The sequence below is a fragment of the Amphiura filiformis genome, chromosome 6, assembly GCF_039555335.1.
Source record: "Amphiura filiformis chromosome 6, Afil_fr2py, whole genome shotgun sequence".
NCBI classification, from domain to species: domain Eukaryota; kingdom Metazoa; phylum Echinodermata; class Ophiuroidea; order Amphilepidida; family Amphiuridae; genus Amphiura; species Amphiura filiformis.
Window position 1 is genome coordinate 3,262,247 of NC_092633.1, and position 17,165 is coordinate 3,279,411.

At 36.4% G+C, this 17,165-nt stretch overlaps 1 protein-coding gene across 1 annotated transcript; it reads left to right on the forward strand.

Annotated features, from left to right (window-relative positions):
- Positions 1-220: 220 nt before the first annotated feature.
- Positions 221-13,318, forward strand: LOC140154829 (prohibitin 1-like). Its single transcript, XM_072177416.1, is given in 8 exon segments — positions 221-576; positions 3,999-4,160; positions 4,532-4,560; positions 4,562-4,672; positions 5,602-5,718; positions 6,874-6,969; positions 10,337-10,424; positions 11,223-13,318. Coding segments are annotated over 8 exon segments (828 nt in total). The 5' UTR covers positions 221-479; the 3' UTR covers positions 11,351-13,318.
- The last annotated feature ends 3,847 nt before the right edge of the window (positions 13,319-17,165 follow it).

Genomic DNA, 17,165 nt, shown 5'->3' on the forward strand with positions numbered 1-17,165 from the left:
AAAAGACGAAACTAAATTTTGAATAATATACTTAGTATGACTAAATATCAAACTACTTATTCTAACGATGTTACTGTTGGTAATCAATGTAAAAATCAACAAAACTTGTTGAAATCGTAATCTAAAGGTCAATATGCATAGCCTAAATCTTTCTAGCCCCCGAACTTGCGACGCATTCTGCACGTGCACACACAACCTAATCACCGTGCGTACATGTTGAGTAATTACAGAATTTATCCTACGAGTTACATGTGATAGCGAAGATACGGAAAAATCCTTTGCCAATGTACTAAAAGCAAGGAAATTTATTAAGAAATACAGACAGTCACTCACGTTTAAATTGCTCCTGACACGGGATATAAAGGAAGGTGTTATGTGGAGGACGTAAAATATCTTTTAGGGAACCTGTATGATTAAAAACTAGCTCACAGTTTAGTTACATCATCATCATCAACTTTTAGTAAGCTTAAAATTAAAAAATGGCCGCAGGTCTGCAGAGGTTATTCAACAATTTAGGAAGACTTGGTATTGGAGTTGCAGTCGTGGGTGGTGTAGTTTCACAAGCTTTATACAATGGTATGTGTTTATTAAATAGAAAGTATGTCATGAGTATCGAGCAGTAGTCTACTACTGAGTACTGGTGCTGCTTATGCAGGACATGGCATAAACCCATAATCATCATCTTAAAATTAAAATTGCCAATAATGATAATAATCTTGCTCGAGAAGTCTAGCCAAGAATTTGCTCACCGATAGCTTCACATTCTAGGCTAGAGACCATTGCATTCAAAATCTAGTGGGATTCGCTGAACCATGACACCGTGTAAAGCAATGCCAATGGAAGTTCAGAAGTAAACAGCCGATCATCATGATCATCACTTGACATTAGGGTGCATCAGGAGCCCCATGATTTTCAGAAATGTTTGCATTGAACTTCTACCTACCCCTAATTTGTTCCACTTCCTAATTGAACCCTTCATACAAAATTTGGTTGAAATCAATCATTGTTAAGGGGGTCCATGGGCCAATCAAAAATATGTCGCAAATGTATTACTGTATGCAAAAGGCAGCTATTTTAATGCATTGAGTTACTGTGACAAAAATGGCTCCCATATGATTTATTCTATATTTGCCCTATTTGAGGCTAGTTACTGATAATTTTTTCACATTTAAACTACACACAATTAAACATGAAACAGCTATTGGATAGACAGTGACATAGTTAACAATAGCTGCCTTATGATTTATGTAATACATTTGGAATGCATCAATGTAAAATCAGCTATCATACTTGAATCATAGCAACCAGAACAAAAATAAAACCTAAAAAAACCAAAACACTGGCACATGTAAGTCAGAAATAGATTTGCATGAGCACATTTGTAACACAGTTGGTAGTGTTCAGTTTTGGCCGCTCCAAGATACTAAAAGTAGTTTGAACTCAGTTTAACTCCAAGCTTAGCACAATCGTTTACCACATTCTTGGCATCAATATAACAACTGAAGCATTTGGTAGCATCATAGTTTGGGCACCTTTCAACATATTCTGCAAGAAACTCATGATCTATCTGTAGAATTTGAAGAGTGAACCAAGAATCATAGCTGAGAATCATGGCTGAGCAAGGGTAGTAGACTGTTTGATGTCTCAGTCTCAGTCACTTGGGCTTCCCGAATCCAGTACCAAAACGGCCACATGGTGCGGGCATTGCCTCTGAAAGCTTAACAGTCAGGGGAAAGATTCAACAGTCGGAAGTCTGTCAGCTAGTCGTTCTCTTGTGGTACTTTGAATAGTGCAAGGGTTACCATTTCTGCATTTCTTTGTATATAGTACAAGGGTTACCATTTCTGCAGTGAGATACCACAGATGATGTTGGAATGCTCTGATTGCACTTCAGGAAAACACAGGATTCACATCTTTACACATTAGCAGACAGAAATAGTGTCAGATCACTAAAGGACTGGGGCATCAATGGCCCAGAACAGTAACAGACTGCAATAAACTACTGTACCACATCACCACAATACAGGACTCCAACAATTTCAACAAAGAAGCAACCAATTACCTAAGGCAACTACAATAAAGCAATTCCATGTGCACAACCATTCCTGTCCATCTTGCATTGGGCAGGATTGAGCCAGAAACAGAAAATGGCAGAATTACATGTACACATAATCCTCCAGGAACTGTAGTTAGATAATGGTATTGGTAGCAAAGGCAGACATATCTTTATAGTAAAAGTTCAACTTTGCCATCCATTTGGTTTTGTGCAGCGCTCCAGGTGACTTGAAGTTAATTGTGTCTTTACTGCCCATGCAGGAACACAAGACATAGCTTTATAACATGTTATGTATGTCACATGATAATCAATTAATCATCTCATGTGAAGATTTAACTCTGATGTTATTACGGTATTCAGAGCAACAGTAGCTCTCCATCCTTCCATCATCTTCTTAGGTTAAGCCTGTGACAAATATAGGGTTCAGATGGGTAACTGGCTGCTCAATCATCTATGGCAGTAGCCTAAAGCTCAAAAATATATATGGCAGCTATTATTTTGCGCATAATAAATGCCAAAAAAGCTGCCTTATACTCCTTCAAAAATAATATTTGAATACATGAAGACTCATTAGTACAAAGCACTAATAATGACCAATTATCTTAAGGCAGCCACTATTCTTGTTATGTTAATGACTGCTATTTAAATAGCTGCCATATGTTCATAGTGGAGGACATAGCCTTCCAACTTCGAGCTAACGGTGGACCCCCTTTATGACTTCCGATTTCATTTAAATTTCACAAAGGTTATTTTTTTCACTAATGGAACATTTTAAGACTAGGTAGAAGTTAATCGCTTACTATGAGGGCTCCTGATGCACCCTACTTGACATCAGGCAATTGCATCAAAAGTGTTGCTAACATGCTAAAATTACACTTCAGCAAAAATTTAGACTGTCCAGATTTGTGCTCAAAAGATACAGTTATGACAGTTGACTCATCAAAATAACTTACTAACTTACTAATTCGTTTTGCCGCCCCCTCGTTTTTGCCGCCTCTGTTTTTGCCGCCCCTTCTTCTTCCGCCGCCCCATCATTTTGGCCGCCCCTGCTTTTACCCATGGGCTGGCGCCTAAAGCCCCCCAAAATATGCGCATGAAATATGCCAAAAATCAGGTTTGAAAAAATAAAGGTAAATTCTGAAAAAGATTGTACATTAAGGCTTTAACAGAATAAATAACCTCCGGTGCAAAGAATTGCACCGCTGTCCGACCGAAAAACCATAGCAAAGTACTCTAGCATCGAATGCTTAATTTTTCTCGAGTAACAATAATCATCTTCTTGACTTGAGTTGATCTTGCTCATGTCGAGGCTGAGTCCCAAGCTGTTGGGGGGGCACTCATTACAAATGTACAAGTATGGGTATGCTGCTGCTCCTCCAAAAAAAACCACTGTTTTTGGACCTTATTTCCAGGCTTGCCATTGGGCGTTGGTTATTTCGAGTTTCTGAACCCAAACATACAATGTATATCGACACACTGCCGACATCGGTATAGGAAATATCGACATGGCGACATTAAAAAATGGTGCTGATGCCGCCCTACTACTAGATTTTGATAATTTCAGCTCCAAAAGACCCCTAAATTCAATTTGCTCATTCCTCACAACAAGTCACATTATTCTCATTCTGGGTTTTTTTCTGGCAATTTTCAATCAAAAAATTGCAGAAAGCAAGAAAGACCCTTGCCTTGTTGATTGTGTTCACAGCTCCAAAAGAGCCCCTTTTCCAGTCACTTCAAAATTCCAGGAGAGCATCCATCAAAATTTTGACAAATTATGGTAGTTGAACTTATAAATTAACAGCATTATAAATCTTTCAAACAAGTTTATGACATACATGCACATGTATGGTACGGTATGCGCGCATAATGCCAAGTGAATTCTTAATAATTCAACTATGACAAAATATTCTACAGTTTTTATTTCAAACTTTTTTTTTATCAGTTAATGCTGGACACAGAGCAGTCATCTTTGACAGATTTACAGGTGTTAAGGATTACGTAACAGGAGAGGGTACACACTTCATCATACCCTGGGTACAAAGGCCAGTAATCTATGATTGCAGATCTCGACCAAGGAATGTAGCTGTCACCACTGGATCAAAAGGTAGGATAGATATCAATCTACATATGATGCTGTTACCGTACTGTATTTATTGGTCATTCTTGAACTTATTCCTTCATATTCATTGTTTAGGCAAAAAAAAAAAGATTTGCCTCTGAAAACGAAATGCAACATTGGAGAGATTGCAATTTCTACGTTTGGAAATCACAATCTCTCTATTATTTCGATGTATCATCTTGGTTCAGGAAAAATACTTCTTTATAAAAGGGTTTTTCTTGTATGAGATTTCGTTATAATGAGGTTTTACTGTATAAACCTTTCAATTGTGATTCACAAAGGTTTAATACCATACTGAAATCAAGAGAACTGAAGATGTGTGTTGTTTTGCTTTGTTAAATGTCTTAAACTACTAGATCTGCAGAATGTCAACATCACCCTCATGTATCTTGTTCCGACCTTTGTCCTAGCTGCCCAAAATGTACATGAGTCTTGGTGAGGATTATGATGAAAGGGTTTTACCATCAATTACTACAGAAGTGCTCAAAGCTGTTGTGGTAAGTTAACTACTGTACATGTAATCTCCTTATAAAAGATTTACTCTTGATCTCAGAAAAATACAGCACTATTTTTATTTTTGTTAACAAAATATAATGTTTTGCTAAAATGAAACATAGCTTATCCTAAAGTTAGTACGAACTGGCAATTACCGTAACCACTCGGGTATAAGCCCACCCCCCTAGATGGCAGATTTCACTTCAAAAATGGGGGTGGGCTTATAACCGGGGAAGGGCTAGTGCTGGAATTTTAAAATAAGAACAATTATCCCTCATCTGTATATGCCCAATGTACCAGTAATTTCTATCTTTTATGTCAATTTCTTAAAATTGTAAGTGTGGAATGTTAATTATCAACTGATATGTTTTTAATTTGTTCTTAAATATGAGAGCAAAGCATTGACTTGGCCAAAATTTAGTACTGGGCTTATACCTGAGTGCACCCTTGTTCCCAGAATGTTTTGAAAAATAGGGGGTGGGCTTATAGCCGAAGGTGGGCTTATACCCGGGTGGTTACGGTAAGTCCAATTTTAACATATTTGCAGTGTAGTGGAAAATGGACCAATTACATGCAATTTTGAAGCCGATGAACATTTTTGTCCTGGCAGAATGCAGATATCCTGAATATTGTGGGAAATGCCAAGTGATAATAGATGTCAATCACTTGTCCATATTAATGGAAATATTACCTAATGATTAATGCATATTGATTATTTATTTGCAATGTATTTGTGCAAAATCCTGCCCATAACAGGCAAGTTGTGCAGAGGCATGGACATATTATTGTATGCAGAAGCAGGGTGTTTTGGTCATGGACATCAGTACATGCTTGGAAAGTAATAGAAACAGCAACGATAATAAGTACTCAATGTAGTGTTGAAGCCCCCTCCCCCCTAAGTTAATTCTAATTTTTTCTATCACACATTTAGGCTCAGTTTGATGCTGGTGAGCTGATCACACAGAGAGAGAATGTATCACATCGCGTCAGTGAAGAACTGACAGAAAGAGCTAAACAGTTTGGTCTCCTATTGGATGATATATCACTTGTAAGTTCAATTAATCTTTTATGTTCTCTACAATATACAAATGTATGATACACAAATATGTTACTGCAGCGACATCTATTTGAGACAAAATGTGTATGTAATATTTGAATTGAATATATGCCATTGCTCAAAAAATCATTGCATCTTGATTTTAACGTCTAAATATAAAAACAGTGGGCAAGACATGTCACTAATTTGTACCCTTAGAAGAGAAAATATAGCTTCTTTAGCCAATGTCAACATGGGGTCATCAGCAGATGTATTTTTTCTGACATTGAACTACAGCATTTTGCAAAGATCTTTCGCACTGCCCGATTTAGCGCAGTTTATGGCGTAAACATGAAGTCAGGTTCTGATTGGTTTTGAATCACGTCATCATCACATCAGCACCTCATTCGCTGATCAATCTGCGTTGCATCATGTGACTTATACTATTTTGCAAAACGACCACGAGGCACGCTGTTTTACTGCTGCGTTCAGAAATTTTAATCATCACAACAAATCGTAATCAAATCAATTCAGAGTTTGATTCACAGGTGTCGTCAGATGCAAACTAGTCAGGGTTCGAAATAAGAAGGGCCCTCGGCCCCCGAAAATCAGTGAGGGCCCGCAAAAGACACATCTGGCGGGCCCAAATGGCCCGCAAAATTTGTGGCAATTTTTCTCACTTTTTTGTGGGGTTCATAGGTTAAAACCAATGGCCCAAATTAGGGCCTACAAAAATTTGTGAGAGCCCTCAAACAAGATCAAGGGCCCAAATGGCCTTCAGAAATTCTGGCTTATTTCGAGGCCTGAAACAAGTGTTTTTAATTCAGTGTCAGATTATATCGTATCGAGTATCGACAGGCTTTAAATGATTTTCACAGGCTTTTGGCCCAGGGGGCCTGTCTTATTTCCAACACTGTCAATGCCCTCTCAAGTTTTGTTTATCTATCATAGTAATGCTAGCTTTGTTTTAAACCTTTTATCCTTTAAAAACAATACAGACTCATCTCACCTTTGGGCATGACTTCACCACAGCTGTGGAAGCTAAACAGGTAGCCCAACAAGATGCAGAGAAAGCTAGATTTTATGTTGAAAAGGTCAGGAAGTATACAATACAATGATGTAAAGCATTAAGCATTTAGTTCGTTATATGTACTTGATTGTTTACAGACCCATTTGACCTTTGGTCACGAGTTCACAACTGCAGTTGAGGCTAAGCAGGTAGCACAACAAGATGCAGAGAAGGCTAGGTTTCTTGTAGAAAAGGTAAGAGCTATGTGTTGCCAAGAGAGATGCAGCCCAACAAGTCCAGTGTTGGCCCTAACTTACAGGATTGACCACAGAGTTTGTAACATGGGTGCATGATGAGGATGTTTGATGTAACTTGCCAAGAATTTGATCAACATCAAATACATGTTGCTTTGTGTGATTTCTAATATTTGTTTGTCACTAACAAATTTGAGCTACTCTTAAGGTGGTACTACACCCCTTGGTAAATTTGTGACTATTTTTGCATTTTTCTCAAAAAATAATAACTCACTGGTAACAAAAGTTATATATATTATAGGGGCAAGGAATCCAGTTACTACACTGGATTTTCAGTGACTCAAGACAGACGGTACGTTATTTATGATAAGAAAAGAGGTACCGCTAGAATGTACCTCATTTCTTTTATATATAATGAACCACTTGTCTTGAATCACTGAAATTTCAGTGAAGTAATTGGATGCCCCTATAATATACATATCTTTTGTTAACAGTGGGTAGTTATTTTTGAGAAAATTGCAAAATTAGTCACAAAATTTATCAGGGGTGTACCACCTAAAACTGTAATATCACATTTTGATTGATGGCATCAATGTGTTTCAGGTACTTTATACCGGTACTCTAATATACTTCCAGCTTATTCTCCCTAATTAATTCTCCAGGGGCATCACAAATTTTAAAAGGGGGCAGAGGGCATAGATTAAAGGTTATTTGTTCTGTTATAATTTTCTTTGAAAAACATTGCATATGCTGTTTGGGAATGCAATCAAGAAGTGCACACAATATTCATGTATTTATATATCATATATTGTGGGTATCAACTATCAAGCGGTCATTTTGGTTATTAAGGGTGAACCTATTTCTGCATTTTTGTGAGTTCATTCACATCCCTGTATGGCATTAACATGCGACTTGATGTGAATTCTGGAAGTGGTGTTGATTAGAGAGAATATGTTAAGTTTGTAAATTAACTAGGCAGAATAGTTAAAATAGTCGGGTTTGCTCTGACATGCATTTTAAATGTTTTGGTGTGCATTTTTTTGTCCTTGTAGTGTTTATTGTTTTCTATCATCCCGTATCAACCTTGTGTGAGCTCTGACCAAGTGTTTATTACTTGTTATCATTAACTAATCAACATGTTTTGCACAGGACACCTTGCACACTTAGCGTTGTAATTCTTGTCATTAAATACAAATTCTGATATGTGGAAACAAGGACAACACATGCTATGATGTTATAAGTATAATCTGTCAATCCACAGAAGTTACTGTGTTGAAAACATTCAACTTGCTGAGCTATGTTGTTCTATATCAGAATGGTGACATTTAAGGCAAAAAGAGAAGTTTGACCTTTTGAAACAGATTCATCAGGATCGTTCATAGTTCATTTGATTGATAAAGGTTCTTTTCCAGATCCAATTAAAATGATACTACTCAATCAGAAATATTTCAATTCCTATTAGGAATCTTGTTCACTCTGGTACTGGTGTTTTTAGATGTTTTTAGCACCGGCAACACTTCTGTCTGGTTTTGATGACGTCCCCAAACTTTCTTGTTGCCGAGTATTTATGACCTGGTCATAACATGTTAGTTCACCCGAAAGACAACCGCGACCCATTACAATCAGCAGAAGTGATCTACGAGATACCTTGTCAGAACTGCCTCAAAACGTACATCGGGGAAACAGGCCGCTTGTTTGAGACTAGATTAACAGAACACAAGTCAGAAAGTGAAAAAGTAAGCGCCAAGAGCTTCACCCAATCACAACGAAAATCAGAAATCTGCCATTACGAACATGTTGCCAACCAAAACCACGTAATTGGGTGGGAGGAGGCTCAGGTTATTGATCAAGAATCCGACAAAACTACATGCTGGCTAAAGGAAACAATTTGGATCAGGAGTAGAGGAAAAGACACTATGAATAAAGACGAGGGGGCCTACCGACTGGACAAAATTTATGACCGGGTCATAAATACTCTGCAACAAGAAAGTGTGGTAATCATCAAAACCAGACAGAAGTGTTGCCGGTGCTAAAAACATCTAGAAACACCAGTACCAGAGTGAACAAGATTCCTGATAGGAATTGAAATATTTCTGAGTGAGTAGTATCATTTTAATTGGAATTTTTGGATCTGGAAAAGACCCTTTATCAATCAAAAGAGGTTTGACCTGTTGTATGTATCAGAATTTAAAGCAAAAAAAGAAGGTTGTCTTGTTGAAGTTTGAACATTGAAGATGTTGTATGCGATTTCCCCATGAATATGTCATGGGAAATGACTTCAATGATCAGTAGCTTCACTCGCCAAATCTGGGCATATGAAATAAAGCAACATTTAGTGGAGGATGAGGTGACAGCAATGGTAAAGCACTTGTCTTGCGGGGAACAGCTTATGACCACACTGTGATTTTTTAAAACTATACTGTAAAGTTAATTTTTTATTACATCCGTGGTCTGTGCCTGAGAAGGGAAGAGACCTCGCCACTTCTATGCAATCGCCGATCACCAGCGCATACCTGGACCATGGAAGTACTAACAAAATTACTTTACTATGCGATAGACAACATGCAAGTCTAATATTTTATCGTAGTACTTGCCTGTCGATGTCGTCTATCACACGGTATATAATAGAAACAAAAATTCCTGTTGTTTATTCTCATTCTTAGTCAGTTAAATATTATTTTAATAAGGCCAAAAAAATTTGTTTCCAATATAGCGTGCTGCCACTGAAAATAGGCTATACAATTTAAATTTGAGCAAATAAAGGGACTATGTGTGAACTAGGTTTGTTTATATGGGGTTGGGACCGGGGGTTGGGAAACTCCTCTCAGCAATAATTTAAATTGAGATATGGGTAAAATATCACATTGTATGCTGGGGACATCTGTAAGCTTAGGTACTGAGCAAGTTAGTAATGGTATTTTGGCAATACCTTGTTTTTCAAAATTTCCTATTTTGGTCTGAGTGAATCAGTTCATGTCACATATAAGACAAAAAAAAGTTGTGTTTGTTTCCCATAGGGTACTAAGAACCAAGATTAGAGATAAGTTTTTATTTTGAATATATATTCATATTTTGTGTCAGGATTTATTGTCAAATGCAGGCGATGCACAAACTTGATCCAGAATGGTGAATCCGCTATTTTGTCATGAATAAATGAAAAATTAATGAAAGAAAAATGGTGCTGCCGCCAGCATTGACTCATGGTCAAGTAGCACGATTGTTCACTCTCACAGTTTGAGTTGCACAGTTGCTATAGTTTGATATAAATTCCCCGGATAAATTCATACTCCTTGCTGCAACTTGCCAATTTTGAGTGGCCACTTAGCTCTAAAGCTGTTGTATTTGTACCTTGTTATTTAAATCACAGGCAGAACAACAGAAGTTGGCTGCCATTATCGCAGCAGAGGGTGACGCTAAAGCAGCTGAACTGTTGGCTAAATCATTTACTTCTGCAGGTAAGTAATGACTATTAATCCTAACAAGGATTGTTACACTGCAAGTCAATTTCCAATTCTATAAGAAATTACCAAGCGATAAGTAAAGTGGTGAGTTTATTAGATGGAAAAATTTTCTTGTGCGTTTTCATACTTCACTTAACACAATACTTTAACAAAACTGAGAAAGAAGTAGTTAGTATTTTCCCACAAATTCTTAGCAGCTAAAAATATGAGTTACACATCAGAACACTGTCAAATGCTCTTGTATTTCTGTCAATTCATGTTGATGCCTATGGTGTATATAAATTCCAACAACTCATGCTATGATGTGAAAACTATAATCTGTCAATCCACAGAAATGTTCACATGTTGAGAATTACTTCAACTCACTGAGCTCTGTTGTTGGAATGAAGTGTTCAGCAATTATATTGAACCGAGTATTACTAACTGTTATAATGCCCGTATCATGCTACAGTCGCAGCAGGTGACAGAAACGTTCTAGTGATCAAGCGCCAGCCCAGAGCGCCAATAGCAATTGTACAACACTAAAATGTTGGTAGTGTTGTACAATAGCAATTCATGGCTAACAATGTCGCTAGAAAATTGACTGAAATCTTCTGGTTGTGATTTGATGCTTAGGCATGCATCAACTTCTGATCGATCGGCAGTCACCTTTGCAGATCAAGGAATGGAAATAAGTCATAATAAAATGCTGCGCTCCTTTGCAATTGGTAGTATGTTACTAGCATAAAGGTTAGCAGAGTTTGCATTTAAATCACTCTTTATAACCATCTTCGGTCCTTATTTTGTCCACAGGTGACGGTCTAATTGAGTTGAGACGGCTTGAGGCTGCAGAAGACATTGCCTACCAAATGTCCAGATCAAGAAATGTTGCCTACCTACCCAAGAACCAGAGTACACTACTCAACTTGCCAATGCAATAAGTCATCAATTTTGACCACAGAACTTTTTTGATTTGTAAAAGTTTTTGCTATTTGTAAGTGATATGTGTAAAAGAGTTGCACAGTCATATACATGTAGGTTTCAATGTGATACCATACAACTTATAACATGAGATATCTGGTGGGTGCACTATTGGTGCATTTTGCATGATCACCATGTTAGTTTAAGGTACTTCAAACTTCAGCATTTGCAAGAATTTTACTATGGACTTCAGGATCTTGGAAAGCGTACACACATTACTATATGTAGCCTAAAAAAAATTCAAAGCAAAAACTGTCACTGGTGTAAATTGTATCACAATGATTGGTACCCACAGAGTAGTACCAATTGCAATTATGGTGACCAGGATCTATAGCATATTGAATGAAAAGTAACAATTGTATAATTTTAAATGATTCTGGGGTTGCATTCTGATGCTTGAATGCACTGTCGTAAGTGCTGTGTTATTACTGTGCATTTGCAACCATTCAACTAATGATTTAACATCGGCCAGTTTCAATAACATCGGCCAGTTTCAATAATCACTGGAAACTGATGGGTACCAATCATTTTCATACAGCCTGTATAATGCATAATGAATATATTCCAGGTAAAAGGGTGACAACTCTCTAGTCTGAGGCTCCTTAGTCCAAACACGTAATTTACCATTCGCTAGTCCGAATTCTGAAAGGTTCGCTAGTCCGAATATCGGGTTCTCTACTCCAAGGGTTCGCTAGTCCAAATGATAAATAAGGTTCTCTAGTCAGAATATAGAATAAGGCTCGCTAACCCTAACCTTTAATTAGGTTTTTGGACTATCGACCCTTCGGACAAGAGAACCTTCGGACTAGCGACCCTTGGGACTAGAGAGAAGTCACTGGTAAAAGACATACGAATAGAAAATTCTACATAAGTTGGTAGAGAGAAAGGTTTAATAATAATTATGAAGATAAAAATTGGCCTAAGCATTTGGCTCATTTCCATAATAAAAATCTAACCCATGGTTGTTGCAGGGAACATACAGAATAAGTCCCTCCATTGGTAAACAAAAGGAAATGTCAATGATAATCATGATAATTGCTGATGACATTTTATAATTACTGTGTATTTGCACATGGCACTAGATTTTTTTAACTGAATTTTGGGAGAATTTGGTTATAGACATTACAGAACCCCAAATTTACAGAATATTATTGTTTGTCTTGACAAAAGAATCTTGTGATAGCTTTGTCTTTATTATTTCAAATGAGTCGGTTCAGTGTCTTGTATGTGAGTGATGTAATCTGATTTCTGATCCAACTAAGCCAAAGGCTAAAAATATTGAGAAAACAAACCAAACCAAATACAGTATTCTCTCTAATTAGGGCGTTGCATTTTCCAAAAGGGAGCATTAGTAAGAGCTCTTTTCTACAATGATAATTTCCATTAAAAACATGGCTAGTACCTTCTGGCCATGTTGCGGTGCTCCACAAACAATATGGACTTTCCACAAGTACTGTAAACACTTGATAATAAGGATATCGTGAAATTGGCGATCATATGTTTGAAAGTACAGATACTGTATGGTATTTGGACAGCATTTATGGAAGAGTTTGGTTGACAAAATGGTGTGGGGTGTTTATTACCGGCTTTAATTACAAAGAATGCGGTATGTTGGAAATGTAAAGATTTCCCCAACTTTAAAACACTTTTTTTTTTCAAACTTCCTTTTGCCTACTGAGTTTGATCAGATTGCATTTTGTATTCATGCAAAATGGATTTGTGAGAATTTTTTACATCTTCCTGAAACCATGAAGACTTCTTTTGGAGCATATTGTTAAGAATCATATTTGATTGTGTCATCCTCATCACATAATGAATGGTTCCACAATATATGAATACAGAGAAGACTGAGAATCTTTGGAAATTATGAATGTAGTGGCTAGTGCTACTTTAATCTGCATATTTTAATGGGAAAAATGGTGCCGTTACTGTTAAGCCAAGAATTTACTGCTTTACAAATGCTAAATTCCGCTTTTCTCCGCTTTGTAATTTTAGGACATTTCTGACATAATAAAATTTCACAAGAATCTTACCAAGAATAAACTGATCGGGTATCATGGCTGCAATGGGAGGTAGGACAGGCGTTGTACGGTAAACCTATGACGGATTTTACTTTATTTTGATGAATTTTGAAGACCCATTTCATTTAGTATTTTATTTATTTCTTTTCAATTGTATTTTTTTTTCTTTTTCTTGGTAGGCCTAATTTTTGCTTTTTTTTCTCAGAAATGCGTTTTCCGCTTTACCTCCGAATTCCGCGATTTTCGCGGAATTTCCGCAACACGGAGAATTCTTGGCTTTACGTTACTGATATAAAGTACAATATCTTTGTTAATCTCACTTATTACATTGATTAAGAAAACCATTTTGTGTACAAATTGCCTCATATTTCCTGTTTAACCATGTGTATGCATAATTTAGTGACATTTGAAAGTCAAACCATGAATGGTTTAAAATTAACACCAACTGTTCACTTGCAACATCAGTATGTATAAATGTTGATGAAATGGGATCAGGGATGTTCCGTTTGAAAACTACAACCCCACTGCGGAAGAATTTGGAATTTCAACCAAATTCAACAGTTTAAGTTATTCCAGATCCACCCATTTTCATCCAGAAAAAGTTGAAAAATTGTGGAAGATTTTGTAAATCCAATCTAATTTTATGCCAAATTGTGCTAAAGTCTTCATATCTACCTCGAGTCACCGGCACTAGCTTTGAAGTTCAGCGTATTGTGTGTTAGCTTAGAGTTACTTGATGCGTGTACATACTTTTACGCATGTGATTAAAGTGGGGCGTATGTGCACGCAAGAAACAAAGCTAAGCCAACGCAGCACACGCTGAACTTCAAAGCTAGTGCCGGTGACTCGAGGTAGATATATAGAATATAAATTCAACTGGATTCTATTGATATCAACAATTTTCACCTGGAGATAAAAACTTCCACATGGGGAGGGGGAATTTTAAATGGTATAGCCCAATGCAACCCATTGTTGAACAGAACGCATAAAGGCATTGACTACAATATTTTCAAATTCACAATAAACATGGGTTTTGTATTGGTCACTTCTTATTTTTGGGATTAGCATTAAATTATGCATAACATTTATCGAACATTTTCAATTTTCAGTATTTGCAGTGATGAAAACACCCTTTCCATGTATTAATTTGTGGCTTTTAAACAGAGAACTGAGAGAAGTAGCAAATTAGAAAAATAAAATAAATACTATTTGTATTCCAACATAACCAAACCTTGTAGTGTGTGATATCTTATGTAGCATCACATGTTCATGATGTTGTAATGTAGTAATTTTGATTGTTCATATACCCTTCAAAATAAAGCATAAGGCCTAAAAAATAAAATTTTCTGTTTTTTATTATTATTATTTATGTATTTATTTTTTGCAAAACAATAAAAAGGCCTATTTTGGTTACTCCGTCATGTAATTATACACGAAATTAGGGTTAGGGTTAGTGAGTTAGGGTTAGGATTAGCTTACACAAAATAATTACATGAAGGATCGACCCCTATTTTTAGGGTCGGTCGGTTGCCCCAATCAAACAATAAATGCAACATAATTACATGTATCACCCTTTCCTTAAAGCCATAATGTATGATTTTGGTCAAATTTAAATTTTTGTAATTCTTTGCCAAATATTATTACATAATATTAGTAACAACTGTCAAGGAGGTTTTCTGATCATTTTAAGCCAAAATAATGAGGTAAAAGGAAAGAATATCACTTGAAGCTCTATGGGGGAATTGGCAAATAAAACTGGGGTATAAAAACTAAAAAGCACTTCAGACTTGGTCTTTTACACTGACTTTTTAGTACACCATTGGGCATTACACTGACATGCAAAAAGTAGAATTTGAGAAAAATTGAGGGCGTTGCTGTGGAGCAAATGGCACATTATTGCTTTAAGCTGCTTCACAGTAATTTTTTTGGGGGGCGGGGGGTATTAATTTTCTTCGAGATACTCGTAGGAGTAGGCAATTTACCATAAAATACTAGTATTCCCACACAGAAATAAATACTGGTAGAATACAGTTGATCAGGGGGTTGGGTATCAAATTATTGTAGTTGTCTGTCTGTTTATACTTTTGCTGGGGTAATTGAATCTCTTGTGTAAAGGCTTTTTAAGACCTTGAATGCAATTTCTTTGGTTTAATAATAGCTCCCAAATTATATTTTCTCAGTATTATTCTATGCAAATACTCACCCTCCCTCTGGCAAAATGTTTTTTTCTGTGCTAATATATATGTTTGTATTTATTCCAAGACGGTGATTGTGGGTTTAGTGGCGCTCTATATTACAGGTTGCCCCAGTTTAATTATGTTGGTGGTGTTGTGAATGCAGACTTCTGGAAACTTGATAAAAACTCATAATTACTGAATGATAAAATGGCTTAATTAACCATTCGTTTTTAATACAATCAATCTGAAGTAGAATAAGAAAGCGTATTTTATTTCTAGAGGTTTTAGTTAAGTTTGGAAAGAATAAATGCAAAGACTAGAGACTCGCTAGTGCGCATTCATTATTTTTTTCTATGCATGAAATAAAATTATTTCATCTGAAAGCTAAATTGGTGCACTTGAATTAGACACATTATTTACTGAGAGACAGATATACAAACACTCCACTAGGGCCCATTCATTTAATGAAGATTTTTGTCTCCGCAATTTGAAGAGATGTAGATATCAAATAAAACATTGTATTAGCATGCCCTACGGCTCCGCCTATATCACTTGTCATGGTATAGATTTTATCATTGAGTTGGTTGCTTACATTGTTTGTTTCTTGTCAATTTATAACTCAGAATTAATAAGAGCTGGCTTAACCAAGCCAATACCTGTTGGATCAATTGATAAGTACATCTACAGCAATATTGCTTACAGGACAGAATATTCATTTCTTACGGTGGTTTTTGTTTTATTTCTTTTGCTACCTGGGTTGCTCAAATGCCATGGTTTTAAAGTGTATCAAGTTTGCACATTTCATAAATTGTTTGAGTTTACTTTGCTTTTTAAACAATGGTTCAATATCAGGACTTAGTCGACTTACGTTTTTTATTTAAAGTAGTCTGTGTGTGTTTCTTGGTAGTTCACCAGAAAATCTCACGTAAATCTCAAAAACTGAGCTGTATGCCAAATATTTTTTTAAACATCAGTTTATGATACTGACTGAAAAAATTACGAACTTGAAGTGGCACACCATTGCATAAACTTAGGGTAAGGTTGTAATTTGGCAATGTTGCGTTTGGTTGTCAACTTCGTGCATAAATTTCCACAATTTTGTCATTTTTCAGCTACTTCATCAATACACCGATCTACAGAAGATGTAAGCACTGCACTACTTCATCAATACACCGATCTACAGTAGATATAAGCAATGCACTACTTCATCAATACACCAATCTACAGTAGATGTAATCAATGCACTACTTCATCAATACACCGATCTACAGTATTTCCTCAATACACCAATAATATACAGTAGATGTGAGCAATGCACTACTTCATCAATACACTGATCTACAGTAGATGTAAGCACTGCATTACTTCATCAATACACAGACCTACAGTAGATGTAAGCAATGCACTACTTCATCAATACACTGATCTACAGTAGATGTAAGCAATGCACTACTTCATCAATACACCGATATACAGTAGGCATCAATGCACTACTTCATTAATACACACATCTACAGTAGATGTATAAGCAATGCAGTACTTCATTAATACATCTATAGATGACATAACCAATGCAA